General features: G+C 40.4%; 1 protein-coding gene across 2 annotated transcripts; it reads left to right on the forward strand.

Annotated features, from left to right (window-relative positions):
- Nucleotides 1-1679: 1679 nt before the first annotated feature.
- On the forward strand, nucleotides 1680-13107 carry anxa6 (annexin A6). 2 transcript variants are annotated; one of them, XM_069669190.1, is made up of 25 exons: nucleotides 1680-1793; nucleotides 2708-2763; nucleotides 4856-4940; nucleotides 5113-5207; nucleotides 5298-5411; nucleotides 5498-5588; nucleotides 5672-5751; nucleotides 5881-5937; nucleotides 6625-6718; nucleotides 7002-7097; nucleotides 7185-7243; nucleotides 7337-7459; nucleotides 7549-7607; nucleotides 7903-7981; nucleotides 8609-8690; nucleotides 8783-8877; nucleotides 9010-9123; nucleotides 10063-10153; nucleotides 10243-10322; nucleotides 10535-10588; nucleotides 10679-10772; nucleotides 10890-10985; nucleotides 11098-11156; nucleotides 11389-11526; nucleotides 12645-13107. In XM_069669190.1, exons 2-25 carry the CDS (start codon nucleotides 2761-2763, stop codon nucleotides 12702-12704), a joined length of 1998 nt encoding a protein of 665 aa, XP_069525291.1. In that variant the 5' UTR covers nucleotides 1680-1793; nucleotides 2708-2760; the 3' UTR covers nucleotides 12705-13107. The 2 variants fall into 2 exon arrangements, with proteins under 2 accessions (XP_069525291.1, XP_069525292.1); XM_069669191.1 differs by having other exon boundaries at nucleotides 11389-11511.
- Nucleotides 13108-13582: the final 475 nt, after the last annotated feature.

Here is a 13582-nt window from a genome sequence, read left to right on the forward strand (position 1 = left end):
TGATTTCTGCTGCGATATATACAAGCCTGGCCTGTGTGACCCTCCCACTCCATGGAATTACTTACAAAGTAGCCTTTATCACTCCGGACCAGTTTGGTTCATAATGTCCTCATTATTGCAACGAAGGGTGAGAACTGTGAACTGAAAATCCCATTCAGAATGTCAAAAATGCTTTTGTGCTCGCTTAGTTTATTGTTTTGTATTCATAATTTTCATAACATTTTTTAAATTCATGAAATTGTAGAAAATATTACTTGTTTATTAGAGACTGAATTGGTTAGGAAAATAGCTGAAATGAAAAATAAAAAATAAATCTGTTATATTTGAGCAGATCAAATTTCTTTGTAACTAACATAATAAACAATCTTTGGTTAGTTTAGGGGGAAATGTGGTTAAAAGGGGAAACAAACGTTGAGATTATGAACTGATGGATGCAATCAAAACTAATTAATGGCCGATAAATCACAAAATTGCAAAAGAGGGTTTTAAACACATTAATCATAATGACCATATTAACTCTATCTATTGTGTGCCATTGTAGATGTTACTGAGTTCAGAGATCGGGGTCAGTCTCTCATGATCAGTGTGTAATACATTTTCAAAGCAGAAGAGGTCAGTGCACAACAATAACATTTCTTCACTGGTGCCTCCCACCTCCATCTGCGTTTACCTCATATGGCCCCCTCTCACTCTGAATACTAGCAGAGTGAAAACGCAACAAACTCCAGGTTAAACAAGGGAAACAACCTTATTGTGAACGTTTGGGTACAACATGATCTATTCAAATATAGAAGAACGCATAAAAGCTGTCCTTCATGTTTTTACAGTAAGCTGGGGTCAGGTGACGTCAGGGGAACACTGATAGTAACCACAAATCACAACTAAAGCCAATGACACAGAGGCCAGCTTCCAGTCAGAATGAAATGTACTGAGTCATACCTCTGCTATGTTCAGCTCTGGACTTTCTGTAGGCTCACTATGCTCTTCTTGGAAGTCACTTCTCCTCTCTCATCATCTTTTCTGGCAACCACAAAGAGTTGTAAGAGTATCAACAAAGACTTAGTACAAAATGTGAATCAAATTCCAGGAACTGTACATGTAAGACATAAAATCTGTGTGATGAAACAAGTTTGTATCCATGTTTGTGCCTCCATCACTTACACTTAATGGGAAACTGCGAGTTACAGCCTGTTTTATGTGTTTCATTTTCTCACATTTCCCCTCTGTAGTCCACAATGCTGACATGGCCTCCCCCTCCCTCAAAGCTTGTATCTCTCTGCCCCTCTTACTGGAACAGACGCCTGACAGGACAGAAATAGAGCAAGCAAGCTCTCACATCACTGCCAGAAAAGCTCCCCCTCACATTTAAGCTCTCAGTCATGTGACAAAGTTCAGAAATGCCCAAAAGTGAAAACTTTCTTGCTTGAGTTACAAAACCTTTTTGGATAGGTGACTAGCAAAACATGTGCTAAAATGCAGGAAAAATGTGCGCGAAAATTGCACAACATGCATGTCTTTAGTCGCAGTTCTCAGGACTAAATGTTCCCTGGTCGCATACTTTAACTTGTCGCTTTACCGTAAGACATTACTCTGCTATATTCAGGCTTCCTTACACACGCTACAGAGAAGCTGCGCGAGAGAGCACCGCAGTCGTTACGTCACAGAGGACACGTAACGGGACTGCCTGAGTCTGACCGAAGAAGACCGACAGACACACACCGGGGGAGCGGGGACAGATTAGCAGAGCCAGCCGGACCGTACCACACTCACTACAGACTTCCTGCACGGATAAGGTAAGCTAGCTATGTCACATTCAGAGACCTCTTTGAGGCGTGGAAAAAACTGCTCTTGAAGAAGTTTGCTGATGAGTCATTCATAAATGTGCACGGGTCATCAGACTGGAAGACAGTTGTAATTTCAGTAGAGTGGAGTGGAGAGGATATAAAAAAATATTGAAAACGACAATGTATTTGTTTCATTGGAAAGAAAGGTCTAAAGTTATAGAAACAATCGTTTATGAGAATGATCAAGCCTGATAAGTTTATTGTGCAGTGTGCTGGGGTACAGAGAAGGGTGTGGCTCTGTATATATAGAGGCCCAGTCCCCCCCAGACCTTGATTCTGACATTAAGTTAAACTGTGCATGCTATTTTGGGAGAGCTTCTCTTCTGCCTTAAACAAACAGTACAGCATTTAAAAACTTGCATGGAGCTTTCTCTCTGTCTCTGTGTAAAAGCTGAATGGCTTTTAGTCTTGTGTTTGTAGTTTTATCACATTTCTAGAGATATATGCATTTTAATTTTGTGTACTTATTTCTGAAATATAGTAAGGGAGCTAGGGCAGAACTACTTTCTTACTGGGCTTCCATGTGCTTTCCTTATATCTGAATGGCTGCATTATAGGTTTGAAGACGCAGCATGGAAAATGTGACCAAACAGTTTCCCTGCAATTTAGCTTAATGCAAAATCCATCCAGCAGCCTCACACTTAAGGTGAATGTAAAGTCTCCCTGTTTTGTTTTTCATGCTGTTCTGCACTGTTACTGTAGGTGGTCAGCTGCCAGGCTGTAAACTGAACAGGCCTGCCTCATTAGATTTACTTAGGAAATGAGGGATCATCATTTTGTCTCATTGTAACACAAGGACACCTTCAGCAGAGCAGGGATGTTTTTCTCCAGCCCTTCATCAGCATTTCTGTCTCTCTCTTTAGGCCTGAAACTATTGATTCCTGCACAGTGTTGACACAGAAGACCAAATATAGAAATGGTAAGTGGACTGGACCTTTCTCGTCTTGCGTTATGTAAGTGCTGTAAGATGTGGGGTGTATTCTACCGGTGAGTGTCTTTGTAACACGGAGGGCTTTGTGTATCTTTCAATGAGGTGTGGACAGAGTGAGGTCATTTTTCGGCCACCTGCCACCATGTGAGTCCTCCTCATCATAAAGGCAGCAGTGTAGGGTGTCATTGCTACCTGTGGCGCCTGCATATCTGAGAGACACACCTGACATCTTTTGTTTTGTTAGAATTATTTAAGGCTGGTGGCAGACCTCCAACTGTATTGTAAGTCACTGCCTTGTTGTCTTGATCTTACCTGAGATGAAACACAAACTTCCTCTTAATTAAACTGCAACGCTGTGGCCTTGGAAAAAGAAGAAACATGCAGCACCTAGAGGGGAAGAAATTAAGCTCACACAAATAAATTGACATTATAAATCCACATTATAACTGATTAATGTGATTAGTTTACTTGAAGGCCTGTTGCTAGAGGCTTGTGTTTGTGGCTCTGTTGCTAAGTGGGTGAGGCCCTCCAGCTGTTGTGGAGAGTGATGGTCGCAGTAGAGAAGCAGACGATCTGAGCATGTGCATTGGCCCCTCAGCAGGGTGGAGAGCACATTTGGCTGACTGCCTCAATGCAGCAGTAATCTTTACAGCAGCAGCTGCAGTTTGAGCTTTCAATATGCAGGCCAAGGTATTTCCCACTGTGAATGAAACTATTATATTAAGATGTCATAGGAAAGTATAGAGCTGTGATCATTTCTTTGTATCCCCAATGGAGTTTGTTTGTATGCTCTGTGGTTTGAAAGACCCCTGCAAAGTGTTCCACTGTATGTGCAACCTGACCCCCCGCTGCTCTTACACACCCACCTTCCCGCCCCTACACACATGCACTGGTCACACAGACTGACACGCACACACAGCAGGATTTTTTCTGATCTGCTGTGGGGTGAGACAGGTGCAAACAGTCAGCTGCTGTAATCGCAGACTTGGCTTCACCTCCTTTCCCTGTGTTCCCGTCAAGGCCACTTTTACACAGTCTGCTGCTCACACCCTGCAAAGGAGCGTGGGTCAATCCAGTCCACTGTAAGAAAAGTAAAGTGTCATGTGAGTTCAAACCTCCTGACTCCTTGTTGGGAAGGTTCGCTGCTAATCTCTTTATCAACTTTACAAGCTAACTGGGTTGAGGTCAGCAGCAACTGCAAAGAGATAGACAAAGGTAAAGAGCAAACACAAACAGCCAGTCTGAGGGGAAACAAGACTATAGCCATGCAAGCAGCTCTATGAGAGCATAGCTACTTGGGCACAGTGATGCTTTTAGCTTAATGCTAACTTCAGCATGCTAACATGCTCACACTGCTAATGTTTAGCAGAAAGGAGTCAGAGAATCATTTAAGTCTGCAGGCTTGATCTTTTTCGGACAATGAATGTTTACACTTCATGTTTTATTGCAATCCACTTAACAGGTTTGGAAATACTGCCTACCTTAGAGTCATGCTGCTTGTGTAGCGAACACCCCCTAAAATAATTAAGCCATATTCTATACCAAAGATAACAAACTTATTACTTTAAACTTATGGCTGTAATGTTACTTGTTTGGTTACTGTGACTATTTTTTGCCACAGTTGTAGTTGGCATGACTTCTAGACTTCTCTGAGCTGTGGCCACTAGCATCACCGCTTTAGCCACAACCTAGCTAGCAACTGCCAACACCAATATGACAGACACCCACAGTTAACACTCATGCCTCTCCCAAAAACATACCAGACCAAAACATGATTAGAAATTCTGATTCAAAAATACTTGAGTGCTCAAAACATACAAACATGCTTGGCTAGAGAGGAAAGGTCATCATGTATAGGTTATATTGCTACATATTGTGCACTAGCTTACACAAACATAGGTTACGCTAACACAGACACTCCCACAATCCCCAAATTAATGCTGCTAGTGTAGAATAGAATTTTTTCTATCTTTTTAACATAGAGAAATATTTGATGTTAACTTGTATTTGGATGTCTGGAACATTTTGTCACCATTAGATAAGTCTAATCCCTGATATTCAGTTGATATTTTTCTTACAGGTGTTCAAAGGCACAATAACAGATGCTCCGGACTTTGATCCCGCAGCTGATGCTGAGACTCTTTACAATGCTATGAAAGGCCTCGGTGAGTCCTCCACTCCTCTGTGATTTTTGGCCACGGAGGCGAAAGGGTCATCTTTCATCATCTCAACTTGTGGGCTGAAAAATCAAACAAAGAATATCACAGTCCTGACAGTGATGATCAGTTCCTATGCCTGAAATGAAGATGGTTGATAATGTTGCTTTGTGTTCTTCAGGCAGTGACAAAGATGCCATATTAGACCTGGTCACCTCGAGAAGCAATGCACAGAGGCAGGAAGTCATTGCAGCATACAAATGCAGCTTTGGAAAGGTACAGGAATATTAATCATCACCTTTTCTCTTATTTTTGTTTGCTAAGACGGTAGTTATAACTCTATTGTGTTTTCACTGTTCTCATTAGGACCTGATCGAGGATCTGAAGTATGAGCTGACAGGAAAATTTGAGCGTCTCATCGTCAGTCTGATGAGAACACCAGCCTACCATGATGCCAAAGAAATCCATGATGCAGTTAAAGTAAGACAAATATCTCATACTACGATTCTAACCTCTTCTTATATAGCAGAAAATACTTCACATTTAACTTAATCCTTTTTTTCAAGGGAACTGGAACAAACGAGAGATGCCTTATTGAAGTCATGGCATCCAGAAACAACAAACAGATTCATGACATGGTTGCAGCATACAAGGATGGTAAGGCTTGTTAAAGGAGATGACATTTTAAATAAACATGTTATGTGGTTAGCAGCTCTGAACATTTTACTTTGTGTTTTCAGCGTATGGCAGAGACATTGAGGAGGATGTAATGGCCGACACTTCAGGTCACTTTAAGAAGATGCTGGTTGTTTTACTTCAGGTCAGTTCACGGAGGAGTTGATGTCATCTTCAGTGTTGTATCCAGTCAAGTAAACGGTGACTGTCTTAGCCACAGCAACTTTAACCACTGGCTGATCGACTGTGTGTTGTTGTGGTTTGATGGTTTCAGGGGACCAGAGAGGAGTCAGGAGTGGTGGATGCAGACCTGGTGGAGCAGGATGCACAAGTGAGACTTTGATGATTTCATGAGAAGTGCAGCTTGATCAGGCTTATTACCTGTATATGACCTTCATTTAATAATCATTTAATCCTATATTTGGGATATCTTTTTAGTTTGTGTTTAAATTGAAAAGGTTTAAAGGTAACGTGCAGGTGAATTGAATAGCCTCATATCAGTGTATTTTAGACCCTATTGAAGACATTGTCGAAACAGTCATGTATCAATAAGACTGTCTACAGCCATAATAACATTAGCTGATTGGCTGATTGAGTATCAGGAAACTTATGGAAATGTTAGTTATGTAGGAATAATAGAAGTTTCGTTTTATGCTAAACAAAAAGACATCTATGGTTTGACAACGATCAGCAAACCTCATTCTCTGGTAACCGTGAATGTATGTAGAACATTTTATTGCAAACCATCCATAAGTAGTTTAGATATTTCACTTTCATTTGAAATAGTGGGGCAGCCAACCATCCCACTGACCAACATTTCTATCCTTAAATTCATGCTGCTATGACAAAACATTAAACTGTCCCACCAAATTAACTAAACAAGATTAACTTTATTTTCCTGAAATAAAAAAAAGTTAAGATTATTAGGTCAAATGATCTCTTCATGCTATCATAGACATAGTCTGAAAAATGTACATATTTCTTTATTTGTACATTTTCTCATTCTACCTTTGTACAGGACTTGTACGCAGCTGGAGAAGAGCAGTGGGGTACTGACGAGGCCAAATTCATCATGATCTTGGGAAACCGCAGCGTGACCCACCTCCACATGGGTGAGAAAAGCTTTATGGAAATTAACATGACAGTGAGGCATCCGCACATTCCCACTGGACCTCAGGAGGAGTTAACGGCACATTAAAAGTTTTATTAAGAGTGTAATCGAGGAATTATCAGCTGTTGCTATATTGAATACAGTAACACCCCGTTTACCATTGAAAAATCTGAGGCCTGCTGTTCAGAACCAAAATGTTAATATTCTGCATCAGGTGGTTACAGATTTAAAAATACTTCAAAGAGCATCAGTTTATATGTTTATGTCATCTTCTGTTTGTGTAGTGTTTGATGCATATGAGAAGATTGCAGAGTGCTCCGTAGAGGACAGCATAAAGAACGAGCTGTCTGGAGACTTTGAGAGGCTGATGCTGGCTGTTGGTAAGAAACACACCGAGGACGTGTTTTTATTACGATACATTCAAATTCTCAGTTTAACACATGGCTCTGTTCTGGCTTTTCTCACAGTCCAGTGCATCAGGAGTGTGCCCATGTTCTTTGCCAAGCGCCTTTACAAGTCAATGAAGGTAAACACACTCTAAGCAAAAATAGCAATAGCTAATAGTTAGTGATTTAAAAGTTAAATGAACCTCAGAACTTGTTCTCTCCTTCTTTTCCAGGGTCTGGGTACAGCTGACAACACCCTGATCAGGATCATGATTTGTCGCTCAGAAATAGACATGTTGGACATTCGAGAGTGCTTCCGTTTAAGATATGAGAAGTCACTTTATAACATGATTAAGGTTGGTTACAAACTAAAAGGATTTTAATAATGTACTTAAAACAAGTTGTACACCTGAAAACTCATTCTGTGTTTTTCTGAACCTGTCAGGATGACACATCAGGGGATTACAAAAGGACTCTGCTCAATCTGTGTGGAGGAGACGATGAGTAAGTCACAGTTTGGCTGCCACAAGCAATAACAGCAACCAGAAGGGGGCGATAGAGTGCCATTTTTCAGGGGTTCATATTTTCTAAAGGGTGTAATTTTTTGGTATGTAGTTTATTGCTGTCATTGCAACAGTGAAGAAAGATGAAAAAACGTGTTTGTGAAGTAAATGTTCAAAGATTGTCTGAAATTAAGAGCTTACTACTTAGTTATAGATCCATGTATCTTAAAATGTGCCCACACTACTACTTTTGGCTCTGCTGAGTGTGCTGTCTTCTGTCAAACTGATCATTACAGCTTAGCTGGAGAGTTCTTCCCTGAAGCTGCTCAGATAGCCTACAAGATGTGGGAATTAAGTTCCATGACCAAAGTGCAGGTTTGGGCCCCATCTGCTCCCACTGTAGACGTGTTGTCAGTGCATGTTTGCCTTGGCGTTGGCATGCATCCTAATTACCTGCTGACCCTGCAATGACCGGCTTCTTGCAGTGCCCTGAACTTGTGCTGGTGACACTCCCATATCTGCACAGTGAAGGCTTTGTGTAACTGTGGATAGGATCAGAATGCTTTTCACTCAAAAACAAATCGTTTTTGTTGTAGCTCGTTCCCCAAACCCCTGTTTGCCTCGCTTTGTCGCAGGAGTGAATGTCAAAAAGATCTCAGCAATTTTGGTCAACAAAAGCTCGTCTCACTAACTCTCTGTAAATCTGCCTACCCACCTTTTCATTGTTGGTGGTGTCATGGCCTCTGACCTCAAGAGGGCACACTCCCCCTCAAATGCCAAAAGATTAATATCAAATATATTCAATCATCATAACTCTCATTGTGCTATAATTTTGATATTAATGGAATAAGCCAGTGTTCTGCATGTTTAGCGCTAATACACTTCAATGTTATGTATGCTAACATGATTTTAATCAAGCAAAACTTTCTCACTTTGCTACCCTGCATTATGTATGCATTTTATAAATGAATCTCTTTTATTCGTGTTATTAAACATGTTTAGCTCAGGCCAACAATCCGCCCTTCATCCGGTTTCGACCCTGCTGCTGATGCACAAGCGCTGAGGAAAGCTATGAAGGGATTCGGTATGTAACCCTAAAAACACTCTAGCTTGTTTACACAGCTGACATTTTCCTTTAGGAGTTTTACAAATGTTACTCTGTGTTACTGCCAACAGGAACGGACGAAGATGCAATCATTGACATCGTTGCACAGAGAAGCAACGCTCAGAGGCAAGAGATCAGACAGACCTTCAAATCCCTCCTGGGAAGGGTGAGAGAAATTCATTACTAGATGCACATGTACATCTACCACTGGATACGTAAAACAACTCATTGGTCATTTGCTACAAGCTGTTTTCTGTAGTGAGTTTTTAACACCTCAGTGTGTTTAATCTGTCCTCAGGATCTGATGAAAGACCTGAAGTCCGAACTGTCAAAGAACCTAGAGAGGCTGATCATTGGACTCATGTTGACACCTGCAGAGTTTGATGCCAAAATGATGAGGAAGGCAATGGAGGTACAATTCACATGGCTAAAGCAAAGCATGGTGTAGTGGAGAAGAAAGGGTCAAATTTGCTCAATGTTAACTTATTATTATTATTTTCATGTCTGGGATGGTTGATGTTTGCCGTGACAATTACACTGACTGAACTTCCTTGGTTAGAAACCTTCCTCATACTTTACTGTGAACAGGCAAGAATGCAAACAAAGCTGTTTTACAATGTCCCTGTTGCATACATTTTGAGTATTTAGCTCTTTTAAAGGCATGCAGACAAAATACTTATCAGTACAAGATCTAAATAGGTTACTCCAATTTGCTAAGCTTTTGCTCTAAGCCTTAAATAGCACTAACCTTGCTGTTGAGGCCTGGACTTTGAATCAGTCTGTTTGGTGAGACATAAGGTGAATCAAAGCAGTACTAGGCATGTCTGTCATTAGAATACAAACACAGATTACATTAAAGGTGCTGCACAGCAGTATGTTTTGGCTGGACAATTTAAGCACAAACATTCAAACGAAGATGATCATCAAACCTTTAAAGCCATGTGTCTCTACTTTATGCAGAACATTGAGCAGGTGGGAAATGTTCATTCTGCATCAGCCTTCTTTATATTGAAAGTGGCAAAGTGGACGCACCTACGACCGATTTGATATGAACTCTATAAACTGTAGCCAGTTGCTTTAGCACCACCATCAGGGCGATTAGCTGATATTGCCAGTTAAGGAAGTTTGGCATAGAACTGGAGCTAAATGCAAAGTTTCTTTTCATGCAGCAAAGGCAGATTTCCTGGTGGGAATACAAATAATAAGACTTAAAAGAAGAAGAAGAAGAACATTTGCTAAAACCAGAGGGACTAAAAGCTAAACTTCCCGGCCCCTATATGGGTACATACTAGGGACAGGATTCATACATAAGCTCTTTCGAGCTGTGTGCTTAAACTCTTCATTTCCACAGGGTGCTGGGACAGATGAACACGCTCTGATCGAGATCCTTGTCACCAGGAGCAACGAGGAAATACATGCCATGAACGCAGCTTATCAGGATGGTGAGTTTGACATTAAAAAAAAGGCTGAAACCACTTTCTTGTCCTGACACACTTTAACATACAACATGTCATGTATTCACACTTCACAGCCTATAAGAAGACTCTGGAGGAAGCCATACAGTCAGACACATCAGGCCACTTCTGCCGCATTCTTGTTTCTCTCGTGCAGGTAAAGTTCATCACCATGAGAACTTAGACTGTGTCTAATTTCCACGCCCACTCACTGGTTGCAGTCTGTCTGCTGACTGTATCAGAGACTTAAAAAAAGTCAATTCATTCACACACAAGTTTTTTCCATAATAAAGAAAAAATGAAATGTTCTTCATGAAACTGATATCTAATAAAAAAGTCTAAATTTACATAACTGTGTTTACTGTTTAGGGTGCAAGAGACGAGGGCCCTGCAGATATGGAAAGAGCCAATGCAGATGCTCAGGTGATTTGATAGTGTTACATTTTACAGTGTTAGATATGAAATGAAAGAATGGGTTTAAATGTTTGTTGCTGTTTTATTTTAATTGATCAGGAACTTGCAGATGCATGTAACGCAGAGTCTGACGACATGGAGATGAAGTTCATGAGTATTCTGTGCACCAGAAGCTTCCCCCATCTAAGAAAAGGTAAACCTCAAGACAGCAAGATAACAGTGAAATCAATGTTAATTAGATATAAATGTTTATCTATTTTTCAAAAAGTACATACATCCAGCATATTAAGACTCTATGTGTTATTTACAGTATTCCAGGAGTTTGTCAGATGCAGCAACAAGGACATTGAACAGATTATCAAGAAGGAGATGTCAGGAGACATCAAAAATGCCTTTTATGCAATAGGTAATAAATGTCTCTGACCTTAAGTGTTTTGATACTTCTGAGTGTGTCAAACTGCTGAAAACATCTAGTCTTTGACTCCTCAGCTCTTTCTTTCTCTCTTTTTGCTCCACAGTTCGCAGTGTAAAGAACCAGCCCTCTTATTTTGCAGACCGTTTGTACAAAGCCATGAAGGTATTTATTCAAAGTGCTCTAAATATGTTGATATATAATTCTAGCTGCAGGCCTGCAGAACATCATCAGGACCTTGAATGCCACTTTATGCTATTGATAAGGTCATATTAGTTGGCGCATGAAACAAATTTAGTTTTTTTTTTAATACTTTTAGGGAATAACTGCTTCTCAAACACTATGAGCAACTGCAACTCAATCAGAATAATTAAGTATCTGTTGATGTCCTCTGCAGGGCCTCGGCACAGACGACAGAGCGCTGATCCGCATCATGGTGTCCCGTTGCGAGATCGACCTTTTCAACATTCGTAAAGAGTTCAAGGAAACACACGACGACTCCCTCCATGAATTCATCCAGGTAGAAACTATGCTCGTAAGTCGCAGTCTTCGTCTACTAACACCCCTGTTTGGCTTGCAGTGTTCTCGTCTAATCTGTGTGTCTCTGTGGAGGTTTTTGTCTCATGTCTGCGTGTTGCACATCCTTCTTCTTGCTGCTGAGGTGTGGTGGTGGGGAACGGTAATCTATAGCTTCCTGCGGTGGACTACGGGTCTGTGGCTTTTAGCTCACAGCTGTTTAGGAATTTCCCTTTGCTTGCTTAACTTCCTCTCTGCATCCGCTGTGTGATTGGCTGACAGCCGCAGGGACAGGAAGCGCCCAGAAGCAGTGCTATAATAACTAACAGATGAAATCACCGTGACACCAATACAAACAAGCAAGTAGGGTGGCCTGGATTGGCTTTTCAAAAAAGCATTCACTGATTATGCAAAAGCAAGGATTGCCATATATTGTTTATTCTGCGGTGTGTATATAGTGAAAATTAGATAATCTTTTGTGCATGTATGAGAGTTGTGTAGCTCTCTTTTGCACGATAAGACATTCTTAGGGGTCTTTTCAGACCTTCTTATTTAATCAAATTGTCAAATAATCAGTCTGTGTATAAACCAGTCTAAACCTACCTGCTTAAGCTTTAGAGATGCTCATAGGTGGATGTTTTAGCTTCTGACAGAGGAAGGCTAACCTTTTCTCCTTGTTTCCGCTGCACTAATCTAAGCTAACAAACTGCTGTGTGTAGCTTCATGTTAACCAACCAGCGTCAGAGAGGTATCAACGGTTAAATCTCTCTCATACCAAAAAAACAAAACAAGTGTTATTCCCAAAATGAGGAACTGTTCCTTTAAAAGATAAAGTCACATTACATTGTGTTGCTGATTATGAAGATAAATATCTTTATGTTAGCGTGTCAGCTGAAATAGTTACCCTGAAGGGTAATTCCACTTTACACTCCCTTGTTGATATAAAGTTTGATTTGTTGATTCAACAGAAATAAAATCATAAAAAAAATTGTTCATGTTGTGAGCAGAGTGAGAAGTAAACCTTGCGTTTAAATGTCAGCCGCGTGATGACCAAAATGTCAGCGGACATAAAAATGACGAAAACAGTATTTCCACTCATCCATGCTCTCTTTGTGTGTCCTTTCCTTCATTGTTCAGGGCGACACCTCAGGAGACTACCGTAAAACCCTGCTGATGCTCTGTGGAGGGGAAGACTAAACTTGCTCACATCTCTGAAGTTCCAGGTGCACACTTCAGTTCAAAACCCTGAGACATGCTGATCACAGATGAAACTGTGGCGGTTGAAGTCAGTGTCTATCGTCAGTGTTCTTAAACTGCTGCCACTTCTCAGCCAAACCATGTGACCTTTGACCTCCCAGGCTTACCAAACTAGGTTTCAGCTCTTATGTTTTATCACCCTGTCTGTCAGGATCATGTATTTTTTTTTACGGAGAAAAATATGTAAAAGGAAGATGTTCACGTTAGTGTGGAAAGGTGTTTCACATGTAGTGCATACTGTAAAATTGGCAAAGAAATAGTGCCTTCAGATTTCAGGCCGTCCAATGATTACTGTGATTTTAAGGTGTCATATATAGCTGAATTAAATGATTAAAAGAACAAATATGTTGTCTTTTTGTTTTCTTGTTCTATTTTTGTGTTTAGATTAAGTTCATGTTGAATATAAATCATACTTTTTCTCTTGCAGCATGTGTTTTGGGTGCGGTGCCCTGGTTTGTATTTGGCAGGTCAGTTCAATGATTAACTGTGTTTATACTGGCAAAAGCAGAATGGGAAATATAACATCAGGAAATTCCCATTCAATGCTTCTGCTTGACAAACTCCAAAATACAAACAAGTTATTATTCTTGTAAATGTGATAAACACATATGTAAATAACAAGATGGATATTTGCAAAATAACTATTTATTCAAACTAATATTTTATTTATTGTAAAGCAGCCAGTAGCTAATGCTGTAGGCCTAAAGTCGGGCTCTTTTCAATATGGCTTCTTTACATTCAGACACACTGTGGAGGTAAATCATGACATCCCCAGCTACCTGATCACCTAATGTAACTAAACACTCCCTTTTCATTTA

This window comes from Semicossyphus pulcher, unplaced genomic scaffold (assembly GCF_022749685.1).
Source record: "Semicossyphus pulcher isolate SPU_LCO1_2020_fin unplaced genomic scaffold, fSemPul1.0.p SCAF_2, whole genome shotgun sequence".
Lineage (NCBI taxonomy): Eukaryota > Metazoa > Chordata > Actinopteri > Labriformes > Labridae > Semicossyphus > Semicossyphus pulcher.

What these genes read in the sequence shown, in the direction of transcription:
- anxa6 (XM_069669190.1), top strand. An exon ending in CTTCCCCCATCTAAGAAAAG is followed by an intron (nt 10,773 to 10,889) that starts GTAAACCTCAAG and finishes TGTTATTTACAG; the next exon opens with TATTCCAGGAGTTTGTCAGA. An exon ending in TCCAGGTAGAAACTATGCTC is followed by an intron (nt 11,527 to 12,644) that starts GTAAGTCGCAGT and finishes TTCATTGTTCAG; the next exon opens with GGCGACACCTCAGGAGACTA.